The 17052-nt window shown below is 46.3% G+C and overlaps 1 protein-coding gene and 1 long non-coding RNA gene across 2 annotated transcripts in view; one reads left to right on the top strand and one right to left on the bottom strand.

The window, feature by feature from the left end:
• Positions 1 to 17052, top strand: part of LOC144138272 (kinesin-like protein KIF11) — a 28340-nt gene that overhangs the window by 5716 nt on the left and 5572 nt on the right. The window contains exons 11-19 of the mRNA XM_077670462.1: positions 5037 to 5150; positions 5550 to 5645; positions 6164 to 6371; positions 8235 to 8407; positions 8509 to 8637; positions 11601 to 11768; positions 12656 to 12742; positions 13167 to 13228; positions 15985 to 16084. Of these exons, the coding sequence (XP_077526588.1) occupies positions 5037 to 5150; positions 5550 to 5645; positions 6164 to 6371; positions 8235 to 8407; positions 8509 to 8637; positions 11601 to 11768; positions 12656 to 12742; positions 13167 to 13228; positions 15985 to 16084 (1137 nt within the window). The remainder of the gene's footprint in view (positions 1 to 5036; positions 5151 to 5549; positions 5646 to 6163; positions 6372 to 8234; positions 8408 to 8508; positions 8638 to 11600; positions 11769 to 12655; positions 12743 to 13166; positions 13229 to 15984; positions 16085 to 17052) is intronic.
• On the bottom strand, positions 4365 to 15989 carry LOC144138274 (uncharacterized). Its single transcript, XR_013315861.1, has 3 exons — positions 15867 to 15989; positions 4715 to 4837; positions 4365 to 4647 (listed from the first exon to the last, which is right to left on the bottom strand). It is a non-coding gene; the product is annotated as an uncharacterized LOC144138274 (long non-coding RNA).

Genomic DNA, 17052 nt, shown 5'->3' with positions numbered 1-17052 from the left:
CTGTTCTTCTCAGCAGGTTGTTCTTAAACTACGGTGGTTGAGGTAATACGGTGATCAGCTTGCCATAGAGCACTGGAGGAACCTCAAGGGCATTTCATGTCTTGAAGTAACGACATTTCATGTCGTTACTTCAAGATATGTCCTCTCAAATTTTGAGCTGGTGTAAGCAATCAGTTGTTGCTGGCCACATACATGTTTGCCAAAATTTTTCCAACACGGCATAACAGCCAGCGGTGTGAACACTGCTGCCTGTCAAGAAGTGCTAAGCCATACCCCATTCCTGTCAGCCATTTAGTTTCCAGTGCCCCAGTGATCTCTTGAGCTGGGAATGCAAACATCCTCCATTACACCTCAAGTCATGAACTGTGTCAATTGCAATGGGCTGAGCTTGTGTTTAACTTGTGGGCAGATGTTACTTGCTACTTCTTTTTCATTTTTTTCATGGCAAAGGTTATTCTAACAGATGCAACCTAGCTGTGGATGCCATTATTTTTGTATTTGCTGCTTAAGGGAAGGTGAATGTGTTGTCGCAGCCATCCAAAGCTAATGGTAGGGAATGCGGCTAGCCGCTCCTTATAAAGGCCCACATGAAAAAATGCCTCAGTGTAGTGTGATTTTTAAGGTTCAGAAAAGGCGTCGCGACTCCTGAACGTGGTGCAAAGGCTCGGGGACACACTGGTTACCTCCCATCAACTCGCCATTGCACCTCACAGACTTGGTGTTTGGACATAACTTGCGTGCCAGATGTCGCAACCCCTCTGGATACTTCACTGACCATCTCATTCTTCTTGCAGCATTTTCATGCAGTTAGAGAAATTAAAATAAGCTTTATTGCCACTGTTATAAACTTTGGTTCTGTAATTTCAACTGTGTTTAGCTCTTCTTTTTTTCCAAACAGTAACTCCTAACTCCTTCCTGTGTCTGTTGGCATAAGGGCAGTGTAGAGCACATTAAATGTGCTAAACCCTTATCTCTTTTTCTGTTCTTGGCATCTTTTATGCTGAAAAGATGCATTTTAGTAGTTACAAGCCCTTCTCTCTCTACGCTGCCAGCCTTCGCTCATGCTTTGAGTGCGTTGTGTAGGGGCATCAGTGCCATATTGTGCCTACAGTGGAGACAAGTTTTTTTGCTGGCAGATATGCGATGCACTGAATTCTCATCTTTGCATGCCAGTTGCTTTTGCTGAATCGAGCGGGCACTGCTCTGGCAGCTTGCTACCCTCAAGCCTTTGTACATGGCCTATCTTGGTGCACTGAATGTATCTGGCCATGACACTGATGGTCTGTAGCTTCTCAAGATATCTAAGTTCTGTTTCACTTCAGTTTGTTCTCACTCAGAAGCACGAACTATCACGTCTCACATGTCCAAATCTTGCCTGCTGGCAGTTAGTGTATTTTTGCGCGTATAACTCGCACCAAAAATGTGAAAAGTTTAGGGGTAAAGTAGAGGTGCAGATTATATGCGAGGCCTTTCCTTCGGTGCAGCTTCGTGGCAGTGCACGTTGTGCCGTGAAGCCCCCTACTGCAGCAATAGTGATTAAGCTGCTTTTATCCCACTGGTAGTGCACATTTTTCGCACTCGGGTCGACAATAGAACAACCTGAGAAATATTGGGGAAACTCGGCTGGAGTTTCCCTCAAAGGAAAGCGCCGTCCAAGAGTAAACAGTGAGTGCCAATACTGAAAAACGCCATGATGATGGGTACGAGTTGAATTTTGTTTGAAATGAGACGATGGCCTTCGCCGCCATACTGGTCTGTTTTTAAATGCTTAATTTAATGTAAACTTCTAACTTTTTAGCAGGGTGTCGAACCGAAAAAAAAATACCGGTTCGGGTGAAATAATTTCGTTTCGGTTCAGTTCCGGTTCGACAAAATCGCGTACCGAACCGGTTCGCGAACCGGTTCGATGAGTTTAATTATCCCTGAAATTAGAAAAAAAAACATTTACTAGTTTAAAACGACCGTCAAATCAAAACACAAACTAACATTCAAAATGCTGCTGCTCCCCAAGGGCAGTGGTGCAATTGCAAAGGAAACTTTAAACAATTAGGAGATATTAGAAAAACACATGAAGTGGCGACGATTTACCACCTTCTTTATCGCTCAGACTTTATGTTGTCCTAGCAACTATTCATAAAGCCAACGCCAAGAGATATGATGGTGGGATATATTTTCTGTCCTTTCCTTTCTTGTTGAAATCGCAATTGTCGCTATGCAATCGCCTATCACGCTAACCTTGAAGCCTTAAATTTAGTCCTGCGTACTGGCGTGTTCAAATACCAGCGCTTAATACCAATGGCGCACATTTTTTATTTGTAACAAAACATAAAAATCCTACAACAGGCACATAAATACTAACAATGAATTGGAATATTTGGTCACCCTGAATAATTTGTTAGCTATCACCTTATCGAATGTGTTAGCCACACTTTTGTTAAAAGTTAGCTTTAGTTAACACTCAGTCACTGCATTATTGCTATGACCACTGCAATTCCTTTTGCGATAGCTATACCAGATGTGTGCATTACAATCAGTATGTCATCGTAACGCCTGACCCGCGGCCATCGTTCCGTGTGCTACATTGCGGAATCTTATAACAGATAATGCGGTTACAAAATGAAAGGGAAATTTGGCACGTGGAGCATGAGATGGGACTTTTTGGGTAGACGCTCTTTAATTCGTCCACAGCAGTACTCCCCTCCGGAACGAGTAGCAGTAGAAGCAATGTAGCGAGTTGGGCAAACGGCTTAGCCACTGAGCAGCTCCTGCGGTCACACTTGTCAAGTATTAATAATTTGCAGGTGTCGGACCTTTTAAACAAATTATGAAATGCAAAAAGTTTGCACACATCGGGTGTGAGCTTTCGCTGTTGCGCAGTGGAGCACTCCTGCAGCCTGATTGCTCCAATGAAGTCGCAGCTAGGGAAGGGCAAAGTCGTTTTATATCCCCTGCAAGCTGCTGAGAATGACATTTCGTTTGGTCAGCCTGCACTACGCTCGCGCCTCCAGCAGCTACAGACCAATGCTACATTGGTGCTCATTCATTTCCCATGCTGTTACATGAGCGTGATAGTGTTTAAGGCCCAACCACATGCACGCGTAAAACCGGCGTACTCACGCAACGACGTAAACCGTCGTAAGCGCGTAAGGAACCGGCGTACTCCGGCGTACGCCGAATGCATTGGTACGCGCTTGTTACGTCGAAGTCAGAGCCCGCCAGATATCGACACAAACTTTCGGGCGCACGGTGTTGACGTACACCTCTGGCGGTGATGTTATCGGCGGTCAGGTCGCATAACAAGACAGGGAATCGATAAATAAGCTAACTTCACTATTAATTATGCGATAAAACGAAGTAATTTGTAAAATACAGGGACCAAACAACCGGATAAAAAACGCGAAGCAACGAGCAACTATGGGAGCAAGGCAGTTTACGCCATATGTAGCGGAGGGTTTTGTGCCTGCCAAGTATGCATACCAATCCTTAACGTTTTTTAATGTCCCAAGAACTGTTTTAGTTGTTTCTGTGTTAAACATACGTATTTTTGTGAGAATAGGCATTATTTGTTTTATTTAAGTTAATATGTAGTTGAACTGGTCGCCACAAAGCTGAGTCCGGAGTAGTCGAGCCTATAGTGTTGGTCCTATAGTGTTCAATTGTCTGGAGGGGAAAGTGCGCGAGCAAGTACGAAGTTGATGGTCGTGAAACAAAAAAAGGCCTGAATTGCATTGACTGTGCAATATCAACAACAGAGGGTCGAACCGTTTCGGCATGAACCGGTAACCGTTGTTTCTTTTTCCGGTTCAGTTCCGGTTCGGGTTCAGCGTGCTCAAAAAATAACGGTTCGGGTTCGGGTTCAGTTCCGGAAAAAATACCGGTTCTGTTCTGGTTTTCAGTTCGGTTCCGGTTCGACACCCTGCTTTTTAGTTATAATAATTGTATTCTGAATTCATACAGAGATGGTAGCTGGCGACTCCTCTTAATGTTTCACCGAATAGACCAATCAAAGTACACGTCAAGCATCTTTATGCTGAATGGATGGCTGAAGGTCTGTATGACATAATGCCAACAGGCCGCGTCCATATGCCTGATGTTGTGCTCTTTTGTAAGTGGATCGTCGAGGCATAGACGGTGATTCCAGGTGAAATTGGTTTTCCTCAAAACAAGCATTTCTCAAAGCAAGAGCTTTGATAAATGCGGCGTTACAAAAAGCATGGACAGAACTAATGATATTGTATATGACAATGATGACTGCAGCCCAAGCGATAGCTCTATCAAGAGCAGTGACAGTGAGTGACTGTGGCTTATACTGTGCAGAAAAGGTAATATAGGTAAATATAGGCAAGTTTTCTTCTTTTTCTTTCCCTCGAGAAATGTGCCTTGTTGCTTTAATAGCTTTGGTCCAGCCTTTCCTGTATAAAATGTGCGGGCAATATGCGGGAATATTTATTTTATTCGTTATACACGTGAAAATACGGTAGTTCTTGTGTAGTATGCAGCCAAAAGAGCATAACAGTTGCCTCATGCCAACAGTGGAATACTGGCAAGCAGCTGTTTTGTTGGGTTCAACCTGGCCACATAAACACTGACAGTTCGAGCGCTGATGAGGGGACGTGGCCAGCAAGTTGAGGTAGTGCCCTGCCACAGCTGAAAGTGGAACCAATGCGTTTATGAGAAAACAAATGAGTTGTTCTCCACCAGCCTTTTAACTTACTAAAAAGGCTGATTTGGAAGTCTTTGAGGGGACTCTGCATAAACGCAAGCTCGGTGAGAGACGTTGTGGGGCCACATCGCGACGTTCCAGAGCCACAGCATCCACTGCAGGACGGGTGCCATACTGTGAAGCAAATGGATTTTTGGGCATCTCAAAAAAAAAAAAGAAAAAAAAAAAAAAACGTGGATGCTGTTTAACTGCTTGGCAGATTTCTGAATACGGGAAATTCTTTGGAAGCACCTTGTACCATGGATTGTATCTGAACAAGTATGTGCATCAAATCTTTGAGTCGTGCTTAGCACGTGGTTGTCGTTGCTTCTAGCTCCAGGGACTTTTCAAGAAGACCAAGCAGGAGGTGGCTGAGAAGTCCGAGCTGCTGCAGACCACAACGTCGGAGCTCCAAAGCACAAAAAACAGCTTGTCCGCAGCAGAGCAGGTTGGTGATTGGGCTGGTTTGATGGTCCTTCATGTCTTAGTTTTGTGCACCCATCATTTTTGAGGCTCAGGCTATTGATTCAACGACCAGGCATTTGTCACACGAGTTGTTGCTGCCCACTGCAGCCCAGGTCAAATAAGCACACACGCTTAGTTAGTTGGTCAGGGTAGATGCGAATTATTGTACAGGAAAAGGGTGGGCCCCTCTACTTGTTTTTTTTTGTTGCTGCCCTCGTGTCTGATTAGTTCGTTGGGTGGGGGGGAGGGGGCGGCATTCAGCAGAGCAGTTGCACTATGAATCAACACTTTGTCCCCTTCCCTTGCAACCTTAACAGCCTGCTAGGCCAGTTGTCGGCCGCTTTGTCACAGCCCCCGAGTTCACCTCGCTGCTTGGTTGCAGGTTCTGTCCAAGACTGCCGCTGAAAAGCAAGAGCAGGCCGCTCTGGTGCAGGCCCACAGTGAGACCGAAGCAGCGCTTGCCGCCACTGCTCGGGAGGTAATGCGGCCAACTGTGGTGCAGTGCACGTAGTGCATGGCAAAAGCACAGCTACCTTATTCATTTCCTTTCATTTTTAGACTTCGTGAAGCTGGCCAGTCTTGCTGCTTTTTTTCCCTGCCGGTTTCAAATATGCCATTATTTTTTGTCTGTAAATTATTTCCCAAGACGGACAATTAGCCATTTTTGGGGGAACACAAGTGCTAGTTGTAAAACTGTAGTCATATTTTTTTTAACACTATGACCATTGGTGAATGTAATATAGGTAGGGATTTTTTTTATGCATCGCTTGAGACTAATTTTACAGCTCATTAAACTTCGGTGTTTGGAAATCGCGGTCGAAACTGTTTCTGTTACATGAACCTCAAACTTGCTTTGGGCTTTTTTGCTGATGTGCGATGTGAGTGAGCAGTTGTAAGTCGCTTAGAGAAGCCTTGGTTTTGCAGTGGACACAAACGACTTGTATGCAGCTTACGCACAGCGATCACCACAACTGTACTCGTTTATTGCCATCGCAGCTGGTGACTGTCACTGAAACCACGACAAGCGACATTGCCCTACTGCAGCAGAAGCTCCAGCGCACGTCGGCCATCGACCAGACCAACAGGGAGCGGCAGTCGCAGTTTGTGTCCCGCATCAACACTCTCTTTGGCCAGGTGGAAAGGTCCTGCTCTGAAAAGCTCGCCACCCAGCAGGAGACCCTCGGAGGGATCGAAAGCTCATTTGGTGAGTGGAGTTTTAAAGCGAAGCTTTTTACCTCTACCCCCCCCCCCCCCCCCCCCAAGGGTTCTGTCGCAACCGCTGGTGTCAACAGAAAACTCTCGCGAACAAATTAATGAAGTTAGTGGCACCGCCAGGAATCGAACCTGAAACAAATGGAGAAACAGAGCGAGAGCCCGTTGTCTTGCCAATTGAGCTACGATCCTACGCGGAGACGGGGGAGACAGACTGTGCACTCACCGAGCGCATCTGCGGGTTTATCTCCTGCGTCCTCGCTGAATGCCACGTGATAGCATCGTGCAACCTTTCATGCCGCTGTGCGCTCGGCCCACGGCACGTGTAGCAGCCGTGTGCGCGCCTTGCGCATACGTTAGAAGTTAGTAAAAATAAAAGGAAGTCCACACCAACGCATGGCATGTCACTTCTCCTCAGTCTCGGCCGCCAATCTGGTCGTCTCCGTCAGTGGCGGCAGAAACAGAGAAGTGAGATCGTCTAACACCGGGTTTGAGCTTTCTTTCATTTTATAAAAAAAAGTTTCCACTTACGTGCTTCACATACAACTCAACCAACCACCATTCATGGATCATGCATCGATTTAACCTTAGGTGAGAATATCTCTTTGAAGTAATAAAGGGTGTAGTTAAGTGCATTTCATGAGTCTCTGGTTTCACTCTTTGCAGAGCCACATGTATGAATTCAAGTGACGTCGCACGCGTAATCGTTGTGGGCGTCATTTACAGCTTCGCTTTCCAACCACCTTCACAGGGTGGATTGGCGCACATTTTTGTTTCAAGTTTCATGTCTGTGTTTGAAAAATGTGACCTCTGCTCTAAGGTGGGTATAATGCCAAATTTATTCGTGGCAGTATCTCTTAAAAGGAACGGTTGTGTCTTTATGACATTTTAGGGCTTTTTTTTTTTTTTTTTTTTTTGAGCAAAGCAGTTGGGTTTACATTTACCATTTTGACCAGAAATGCGCTGTTCGTTTTCACATGTGTGGCTCAAGATTAAAATAACGCTGAAATGCCAGCTAGTTGGTGTACATTTGCGACGTTTACTTTTTGCACACAAAATGCGGGCACAACGGAAAATGAAGACAAGCACAGTTTGCGCTGGTCTTTGTGCCCTTTTTTTTATTATTGTCTTCATTCTCTACATGCAAAGTTTGCAACCTGTGATGCTGTTCCTTAGTGGCCGCCTTTTTTTTTTCTTTTTTTTTATAGTTCGCCCATTAAATATTGTAGTACTTCATATCTCGCGCTCTAGGATGAGGGTGGGCAAGCAGTACCTTTGGCTTCGGTACTGCAACAGCTATAATCCTATCAAAAACCAGGTTTGTAAATATGAATGTTTTTATAAAATTAATTGCCCAAAGGATATGTACTAGCAAAAATGAATCTTGCAACTGTGCGGTTTTGTTGCACAACAAATTTTGCAAATGTGACGCGTAAATCCCAAGGTATTGTGGTCAGCAGTTTATTATGAGCACGAGATGATTACTTCCACCACTGGTAGTTCTTTTACCAGGAGTGCTTCCTGTACTGGTAGTTTCAGTTTGTCTATTCTATGCCTCATCATAGAAAAATAGTTTTCAATTGTGGTATCAGCAATTTGGTTGCAGTTTCGCAGTGTTGATGGCTGAATAGCCTCACTTTCAATTCTCACTGGCCTAGCAGTTCAGTAGTTAAGGGAGACACATTTTGTACAAAATACCATTTTACTTCAACACTTTTTTTTTTATATTGGTATCTTAATGCAACTTGAGCAGAAATTTGTGACCTTGGTAGACCTGTGATGTTCCGTTTGTCACATTGCCAAGCAACTAATTTCTCCCCCCCCCCCCCCCCCCCCTTTTTTTGTTCCCCAACAGACCAGCTGAGCGACATTGTCAGACGGCACCAGGACATCGTGTGCGCGTTCACGTCGAAGGCCAGGCGGCTTGCGAGCACAAGTGCCGCAGCTAGTGCGGACATCCTGTCTTCGCTGCTGTCAATCGTACGGGCATCGCAGGCAGAGCAGGCCGCCCAGTTTGGTGTTGATCTGGTGCGTACCTTCCTTTCCCTCTGGTTGGCATAGGGGTCCACAGCCCATGCGTTTGGGAAGCGGCTTGATGCTTGACTCGGCTCCCCATGTCATCTCCCCAGGCCAGCAACCGGGCGGGCCTGCAGCAGCTGTGCCATTCCCTGGTGGCTGAGCACACGCAGGCGACGCGCTCCTGGTTGTCCAAGCACGAGGCCCAGCTGCAGGCGCTGGTGGTACTGGCCACCGACACGGTCAGTTCCCGCACCCTCTTCCGGGCTGGGTGTGCTTGTCGTGGGTGGGAAGGGAATTTCGCAGCAGGCACAATAATAGAACAGGAGCGTTGTGTCCTTCCTCGCGAGTTCCCGACTAGGTTTAAAACTGCGTGGCTCCGTTGTTACCAGGGTGTTTGTCAAGGAATGTGCAGTCTGTGTGTGCTTCCCCGAAATCCTCGGTGAGTAGTGAGTGCACGATCCTGTTCCTTGCTGGGTTCCTCTCATTGCGAAGAGGAAGGGGGGTGGTGACGTCTTCCTGATGAGCAGTAGCTGCATAGTGATCCCACCCCTTGCACCACCTGTTGCACTGTTCTTTTAAAGGGCCATCCATAAAGACACAATTCAAGTTTTTTTTTTTTTTTTATTCAAACGATTAGGCGTTCTATAGTGCCCTTAGCACTTGTACAGCATCAAACGATGCTTTATTCACCGATAAATCGCACAATTTAAGCCAAAGTTTCAATTCCCCCACTAAATCATGTTTCGTGACGTCAGTGATGACTTATCCAGGGCAGGTATTTGAGACGAATGTTAAGTACGTTAAAGGGACACTGAAGTGAATTTTTCAAGCTCCCGTTTTTGCTTGCACTGCGTAGACTGGCTCAAATTAGCACACTTTTCACCGTTTATCCGGTTGACTAATCGATAATTATTTTACAAAGCGCGAAAGAAGAAAAACTACCATGCGCGGTTTGCGGCGGTCGCACCAACTAGGTAAGCTGTGACGTTGGGAGGAGGGGGCACCGTGATTGGTCGATGCCCAAGGTTAGCAATCAAACAAGTTTCGGTTTCGGTTCTGTAAAACACAACCAATGGCGTTGTTGGATGGGCATTCTCAATATCTCAGTAATCATCGTACCGCGCTTCTGCCATGTTGTCGACTGTAAAATGCATAAGTCTAAGCCTCCCAGGTCAGCTTGGAATAGAAGCATTCACTGGCTGAGCCCTACGCAGTGCATGAACGCCCTCCGCGTCCCCGCAGCCGCTCAAATGCATGCGCTTTTCCCCCATACTTGGAGCTTGCCTCACTCATGCCTGTATCATAAAAAGCGTGTTTGCACCAGTCCAAGGGTCTGTTGATTCTGGCCTGGGCCCACTGCCTGCATGCAGTCGGTGCATATGGCAACAGCACGCCAACGAGAACTCGCTAGCGCGCCAGTGCCAGCCTGCGCGAGTTCTGTGGACTAGTTCGCGGAGCAATGAACGTTGCGGCCCCAAAAAAGGTGAACTCAGTACGAAAAACGAAAAAGTGAACTTATATAAAAAAAAAAGCAGGTACCCGCGGGGATTCGAACTTGTGACAGGCAAAACAATTTGGGTGACATCCTAGCGCTCCAGACCACTAGACTACGGAAGGGGCGATGCCAATGTTGGAAATATAAGCTATATAATGTATAACCAGTTTACCCTTTTATTTAGTTTTAGTATTTCAAGCAGCTTAGGTGACTATTTGTTGTATTGCGCTCGTGCAGTAAGCGTCCCCCGAGTTTCCACAATAGCTCACGTCTAGCAATTGCATTTCATAGACGGAAAAGCGTTCGCAGATGCGTAGTCGTGCTGCTGACCACTGTGCTCGTTCGCCCAGCGCAAAAAAGTGCTTCCCGCACCCTAGTTTTACGCTGTACAATAAAAATATCAGTTGATTTTATTTCCTTAGTACCTATATTGACTTCGCTGACTCTTCTCCCCCCTTCAAGAGGCCTTATATTTTCCTACTGGCGTACCAGTCAGCGAGGCGTCGCATGTGCGCTTGTGTGAAGCGACCTTGACTTGGAGCTAGATACAGTGTACAAACTAATAAAGTGAAGAAAGGCACATTCGTCCATTCCCAAACGTGTTGTGGCTTAGTTTCAACTGATCGAGTGAATTGCGACGACCCGTCGGCGGCCGGCGGACTAAACGCTGGGCCGACTGACTCGGTCGCGGAAGGTCGGCGAGCCGTGCAGTAGCGCAGCCAATTGCCAGCTCCTCTCCTGCTGACGTCACACGAAAACGCCACAGAAAATGGGCGAGCGTAAAGAGAGGAGGACAGCATTTTCGAATTGATTTTTCTACTACATAAATTCGCGTAAACGCGCTCAGAGTGGTTGAAACAGGGCCTAGGGACTCCGGACTACAATTTGCGCTCGTAATCCCGCATTGTTTACAAATTACTTCAGTGTCCCTTTAAATAATGCTGCAGCAGATGACGAAATGTCTTTCATTGCTTCATTTATTGTCAGTCCTCTAGATGGAGCCACAATAGCGCTTGGGCCTGCTGTCCGCACTTGATATGTTGTTGCAACGCCAGCGGCAACAGCCGCAACCAAAACTATCCAAAAATGTCAAAAAAAAGGCTGTTTCATATATTCTGGCTAGCAATTTATTGGCATTATCAGTCCAAGTCTAAAACATAACTATATATTGAATTGGTGAGGCTACCGCCAGCCAATTATTTGTTGACCTATGTCCAGGTGTGCAGTGAAAAGGCGGGGTTCGGCTCCATAGCCTTGACTGCATTGCACATAAAGTTGTCCCAGAGTATAGAGGACGCATAGTATGTCTACGCACAAGTAACATCTTTGATTTTTCATTAATTGGGCTAGCCTTGTTTAATACTTGCCGCAAATTCCCTAATATAAACAGTTCCCTCACTGCAGTAATGAAATTTTAGCTAATTAAGCTAATTAACGTGGCTGTTTTTTTTTCCCTGTTGGCTGTCAAGGCACAAGAAAACAAGGCTTCGTCAAACTTGAGGGTCGTTGATAAAATTCATATTGCTCATATGCACTCAAGTAAACTCCCTCTCAACTCTGAACTCCCCCACATTCGCTTCAGTGGGAATTGGTGGCTGTGCAAGGCCAGTTCTCTCATAGCTTATAGGAATGACGGTTCAAAGTTATGAGGGGTGGGCAGAGCTTTAACTTGTGGGCAACTACATTGTGCGGTGCATCACAATGCAGTGCCGCCTGGTCTCTACGGAGGTGGCCAAGCACAGGGACCAGCAGGCGCGCCTGACGGCCTCCCTGCTGGAGGAGAATGTGCGGCTGCACCAACGTCTGCAGGTCAACGACAAGGAGATGGAGAGGCTGCTGGCTGCACAGGAGTCTCGCAGCAGGCAGCAAGCCGAGGTGGGCCGCTTTGACGTAACCCTTGCAGCAGCGTCCTCTCGCGTACTTCTGCTAATGTTCCTGTTCAGTAGAGCAACCCAAATTTGTCCAGCAAGACTGGTATCGCATTACGCAGTTGTTTTGTATCTCAGAAAAGAGTAGTAGTGGGAATACTTTGAGCATGAAGCTGCGAGAGGAATGTGCAGAACACTCCAGGCCCTAAAAACAAGTCACTCCCACCTGTTTATGCCATTGTGCTTATCTTCTCATGTTCTGCTGCATTCTTGTATCAAGAAATCCACTTTTCTAATGAAAGTGAAAACGCCCATGTGTTCAAGATTTCTTGCACATTAAAGATCTCCAGGTGGTCAAAATTAATGCGGAGCCCTCCACTATGGCGCACCTCATCACCTGTGTAGCGTTGGCATGTTAAACCCCACAATCAATCAATATCAAATTCAGATACATCAAATCTCAAATAATCTCAATTTCAAATCTCAAACAATTTCAAATCTCAGATACAACAGGAAAAATGAGACTAGTACTTGGTTCCCACTTTGCTTGCATCCTTGTCTGCGGTGGTTTGCGGTCGCCCTTCCCCCTCCGCAAATTCCCCAAATGAAGCTGTCATTAGGGGGGGGGGGTTTGGAAAGCCGAAAATCGCACTGGTTGCATGGTAGCCTGGGCCGTTGCAGTTGCGTGTTGTTTTAAAGTTTGTCTCCACTGCCACAAATTCCACTACCACATGGCAAGACTATGCCAGTGTCACTAGCAATCACCTGCCCAGTGCAAGGGTCAGCTGTCGCGCACTATAGACATAACTCTTGTCATAGTTGTGCCCTCAACAAGGTGGTGCTGGCGCTCATTTAGCCAGAGGTACCTTGACCCCCTTTTGTTTTGCACTGCAGAAGCTTTCTGCCCTCCAGCAGCACATGGCAGGGTTTGCAGAGTTCTTCACATCAACACAGGCTGCACAGAGGGAGGCACAAGAACAGGTACGATTGCAGCTGTGTTCTAAGGATACCTGTGTTTGTTTTTTTGTTTTCTGTGTAATCTATATACATTGAATAATCTAGCCATGTTGTCCCCTGTAAATGGTGGCAAACCTTCCTCCCAAGCCGTTCGTCACTTTTGGCACATACATTTCTTGTGCCCACGTCTGTGACTCTGATAAAAGATGTGGCAAAAGCTCCATACTGCAGATTCTTTTAAAACCTGCTCCTTGAAATGGGCAATTGTTGGATACCCGATTATTGAACTGTTGTGCCCCTTTGGCAGTGGTCTCACTGGAGTCCCTGATGTGTGCATTAGTCCATAAACAGCCTGGCAAATGCCTTAGCGGTGCGGACTTGTAATGCCTTATCTTAACAGGTATTTTTTTGTCGCATTGCTCAAGGGCCTGTTGTGTTCTGTCCCCAGATAAACGACATCAGAGCAGCAAGCACAGAAGCATGCAATACCCAAGCTTCTGCATTGAAGAGGTACAGTCTTCTAGATTTTTTTGTACATGCATGCTGGACTGGCAACATTCAATTTGCGATTCTGTTTTCTAAGCCCCGCTAATTTGGCATGCTTCCAAGACCGAAGCTCGTGCACCCGAGGCAATTAACATTACGAAACTTTTCAACATTAGCCAAACGTTGCAACTTAATGGCTTAGAGTTGCACAAGTTCACCACTGTGTTTTGCACATAACCACACCCCCATGTTGGTCCTTGAGAAAAAAATATCGCTGCATACTGCTTGCCCTACTGAACATGTCGTACGCTCTTTCACCCTCGTATTCACAAACCTAACTTAAGTAGAACTTTTCCCTCGGGACACTTTTCGACACCTTAAAGTGTTTCAAGGACCAAACTTGGGCTCAAAAGGCGCCTTTTTGCGAACTTATCGGATCGAAAAGTAAGCGCTTCTTAAGGGAGCTCCTCACTTATCTTAAGCCCACCTTTTCCCGACCAGCATTGCAGACTACAACGATAGCTTCGCCGAGGTGTTCGTTTTCGCGTGTAGTTAGCGAGAAATTGACAAAGCTGTAAGCAATAAACCGCTTTCTGCGAGCAAAAACGCACCATGCACACGCCTGACATGGCTGTGCATACACCAGCCCGCCGGCCTGGCCGGTACGCAATGCGGCCAGCACCGGCACCATGGCGTTGCTTCCACGCGTAGAACGACGCCGGCAGGTGTAGCTACAGTTCGTCGCCGCTTTCCCGAATAGAACTAATCGGGCAAATCAAGTTACGCATACGAGAAAGGGGCCGATACTGTGGTGAAAATACACGCAATAGATAGCCATGCGCGTGGAGAGGCACAAGAGGCGATCAATATTCTGCCGCAATGTTAAGCCTAAACTTTCCTACGGGTACCGGCTACGGATGGAGCTGGCTGATCTGAGCGCTTCGAAGCTGGTGCCACGTAAGCGTCCTTCCCTATTGGCACAAAGGTGAAGCCCCGCCCGCACGCCGTGCGCGGATGGGCCTATCGCGCACTAGCCTCGTTCGCAGGAGCTTAGTGTGCCTCGAAAAGGGTGCCTTTGACAAGTACGCCTTAAGGAAGGTTTATAAAGTGCAAGGCGGCCTTTTCTCGTTCTGGTCCTTTTCCGACACCTGCAAAGGGCTGCTTTATGGCATAAGTGAAGTATGCTTTCTGAATACAGGGGCAGTCTTGAAAAAAAGAGTATGCATAATTGTGTTTTGTTTATTCAGTTAACAAGTGCTCCTTTGGGCAAGTTTTTTTCCTACTAGCACATACTGAGCACATTACGTGGAAAAATGCAGCCAAGAAATGTTATTTCTGTAGGGCAAGACACATCTGCTAAGCTGATCACTTGCACATAGTTTCTGGGTCGCCCCAAGCTCCCCTCCGTGCAGCACGTGTTGTATTATTGTCAATGCCACACGGCAGCATCTGACCTTGGAAAGGCAAGCATGCCTGCAATACTGATGGTGCAGATTCGAAACTGAGCAGTAAAACTGCACTTTATTTTTGTATTTGAAATATCTGCCAGAATTGAGGAGGAAGGTAGCAGTGATGTCTGGTGCCAACACATACCCACACCCCAACTGTACTTGCCATTTGTCAATTGTTGTTTTTGGTTGTATGCCCGAAAGTACGGGAATTGTCATTCTAAACTGCATAACAGTCTTTTGCAGTGCAAACAGCTTCAGTGCGTGTGCTTGCATTGCTTCTGGGTGTTTTTTTGCACAAGCCTTTTGCAGTTGTGTCAAATTGCTCTTGGGCAAATAGCATGTCTTGTTCAAGTCTCAATGCATTAACAGTGAAATATCTCCAGTCTGATTGCAAATGGTTTTCTTCAAGTAGTTTTCTCTTCATGATGCTTTCTAGAGTGCACTAATGGTCACCAGTTGACTTATGCTAAAGTCAGTCACGAGCCAAGACTTGTAACATTTGTGGACACTGAATGAAAGTAGTTTACCTTTGAGGGGAAGGTCTTAGTGCAGAGAATAAAAATGCCGACCAAAATGTTTTTCAGCATTACAATACTTTTCGGCTTCCACACAGCAGCCTTTATTGCAAACAAAGCTTTGATGTGGGCACCATAACGTTTTACAATGTAGCAAAATGTTTTCAATCAGCATATTTATTCTCTTGTCTTGATCCATCCCGACCAGACGGGATTTTATCAAACGGCAATTTCAACAATCGTAGCATTGGTCATGTTCACATCGAACAGAGATGCCTGGGGATCTGTTCAGGCTCGGTCTTTGCAGCGGCTTAGGCCATTTTTATTGGCAGGCTGTTTGCATCTAGCGTTACTCTCTTCCTAACAATCCTATGGTTACCTGCTGTTGTCAAGTTTACAAATAACAAATTTTGTATACAGCTTTCACGCGACGTCTTTTCGCAAATGCAACAACACAGCAGGTCTCGGGTGCACATGTTGAGATTTATATTCCCGGCTGCGGCGGCCGCTTTTCTGGTGGAGGCGAAAAGCAAAAACGCCCATGTGTACGAGATTTCGGGGCACGTCAAAGATCCCAGGTGGTAAAAATTTGATCCGGAGCTGTCCACTATGGCGCCTCTTATTGCCCGAGTAGCGTCGGCACGTTAAACCCAACAATCAATCAATTGAGATTACATGCAAGTGCAATGAACCCACCTAGATAATTTGCCTGCCTGCCTTTCGGGGCCAAGCTTCTTCCTCATTCTGTTGACACCTTGGTAGCATCTCCGTCAGCCGCCATGTCTTCTCCCTGTCCTGTCCCTGTCTCTTTCAGCAATGCTGAGGAGCTGGTGAAGTCATCGCAGGCCCTTATCACCGATGTGGCTGCCATACAGGAGAGCGCCACCAGGTCAACCAGCGAGTTTGCGGCCAAGGTGAGCACCTCCTCCCCTTGTTCACCTGGTCGAGTGTGTTGTACAGGACACACAAAGGAAAATTGAATGTTCCTCTTGGATCAAAGCACCTGCCTTTGGTGCTCTTTTTGGCTTGAGGTGTGGTCTATCAATTGTGCTTGCCACTTTGCTCGCGTTTCTGTGCTCCCATTCTGGGCGTGCAGTCTGTGTAGCTGCAGCAATGAGTGGAGCGATGGCTCTCAACCTCTGAAATGTATTTAGATAACACGAAGGTGGCTGTTAGTGGCAGTTGTTGCCTCCTGTTTAGGTTTTTAGTGTATTTCTGTTTGGACATGACCTGCACGTCTGCAACCAGTGGCAGAAATTCTCTCACCAACTTGGTGCGCGTTATGTGACAAAGCAACTTGTTAGCAACCGATTTTCCATTGACCTCGCGCTGTATCTATCTCCTTTAATTAATGACTCGACAAACGCGCCATCACCACCCTCATTCCCTAACATTGTATTCCAATAGAACTGACGCATTTAAATTCTTTCTTCCCTCCTACAATAGCCAAATGGAATTCCCTTGCAGAGCCTATGTATCGGTTGCATTGTATTCTTTGCTTTGATTACTGTGTCAACACCCACCCTGCCTGGAACTTGAATGGTCCTCTACAGTATGCAATAAACAACAAAAATAAATGAAAATAAATAACTAAGTAAACTTAAATAAATAAAATGTTAATAAATCAAATCATGTGATGAGGTACCCTAAAAATGAGTGCAAACAATGACAAGCAACGCTGTTTTGGGTCTGTAATTATGCATCCAGCTGAGAGTGTGTACATATGGGGTGCAAACGACCCTTTCGCATTAGCAGAGGTGCAGGTGAAGCCTGTCCAGTAGCAGGGACTTTTTGCTGTGTGATGCAGAAGCACCATGATAAGTTTGCAGCGTGATTGCGAGCTTTCTGCTGTTTCTATATAACAAAGTGGTACCCAGCTCAG

The sequence above is a fragment of the Haemaphysalis longicornis genome, unplaced genomic scaffold, assembly GCF_048455015.1.
Source record: "Haemaphysalis longicornis isolate Haplotype H1 unplaced genomic scaffold, Haemaphysalis longicornis Haplotype H1 scaffold_5, whole genome shotgun sequence".
NCBI lineage: Eukaryota > Metazoa > Arthropoda > Arachnida > Ixodida > Ixodidae > Haemaphysalis > Haemaphysalis longicornis.
Note: the sequence above shows the minus strand (reverse complement) of the source record. Positions and strands in the feature narration are given on the sequence as shown.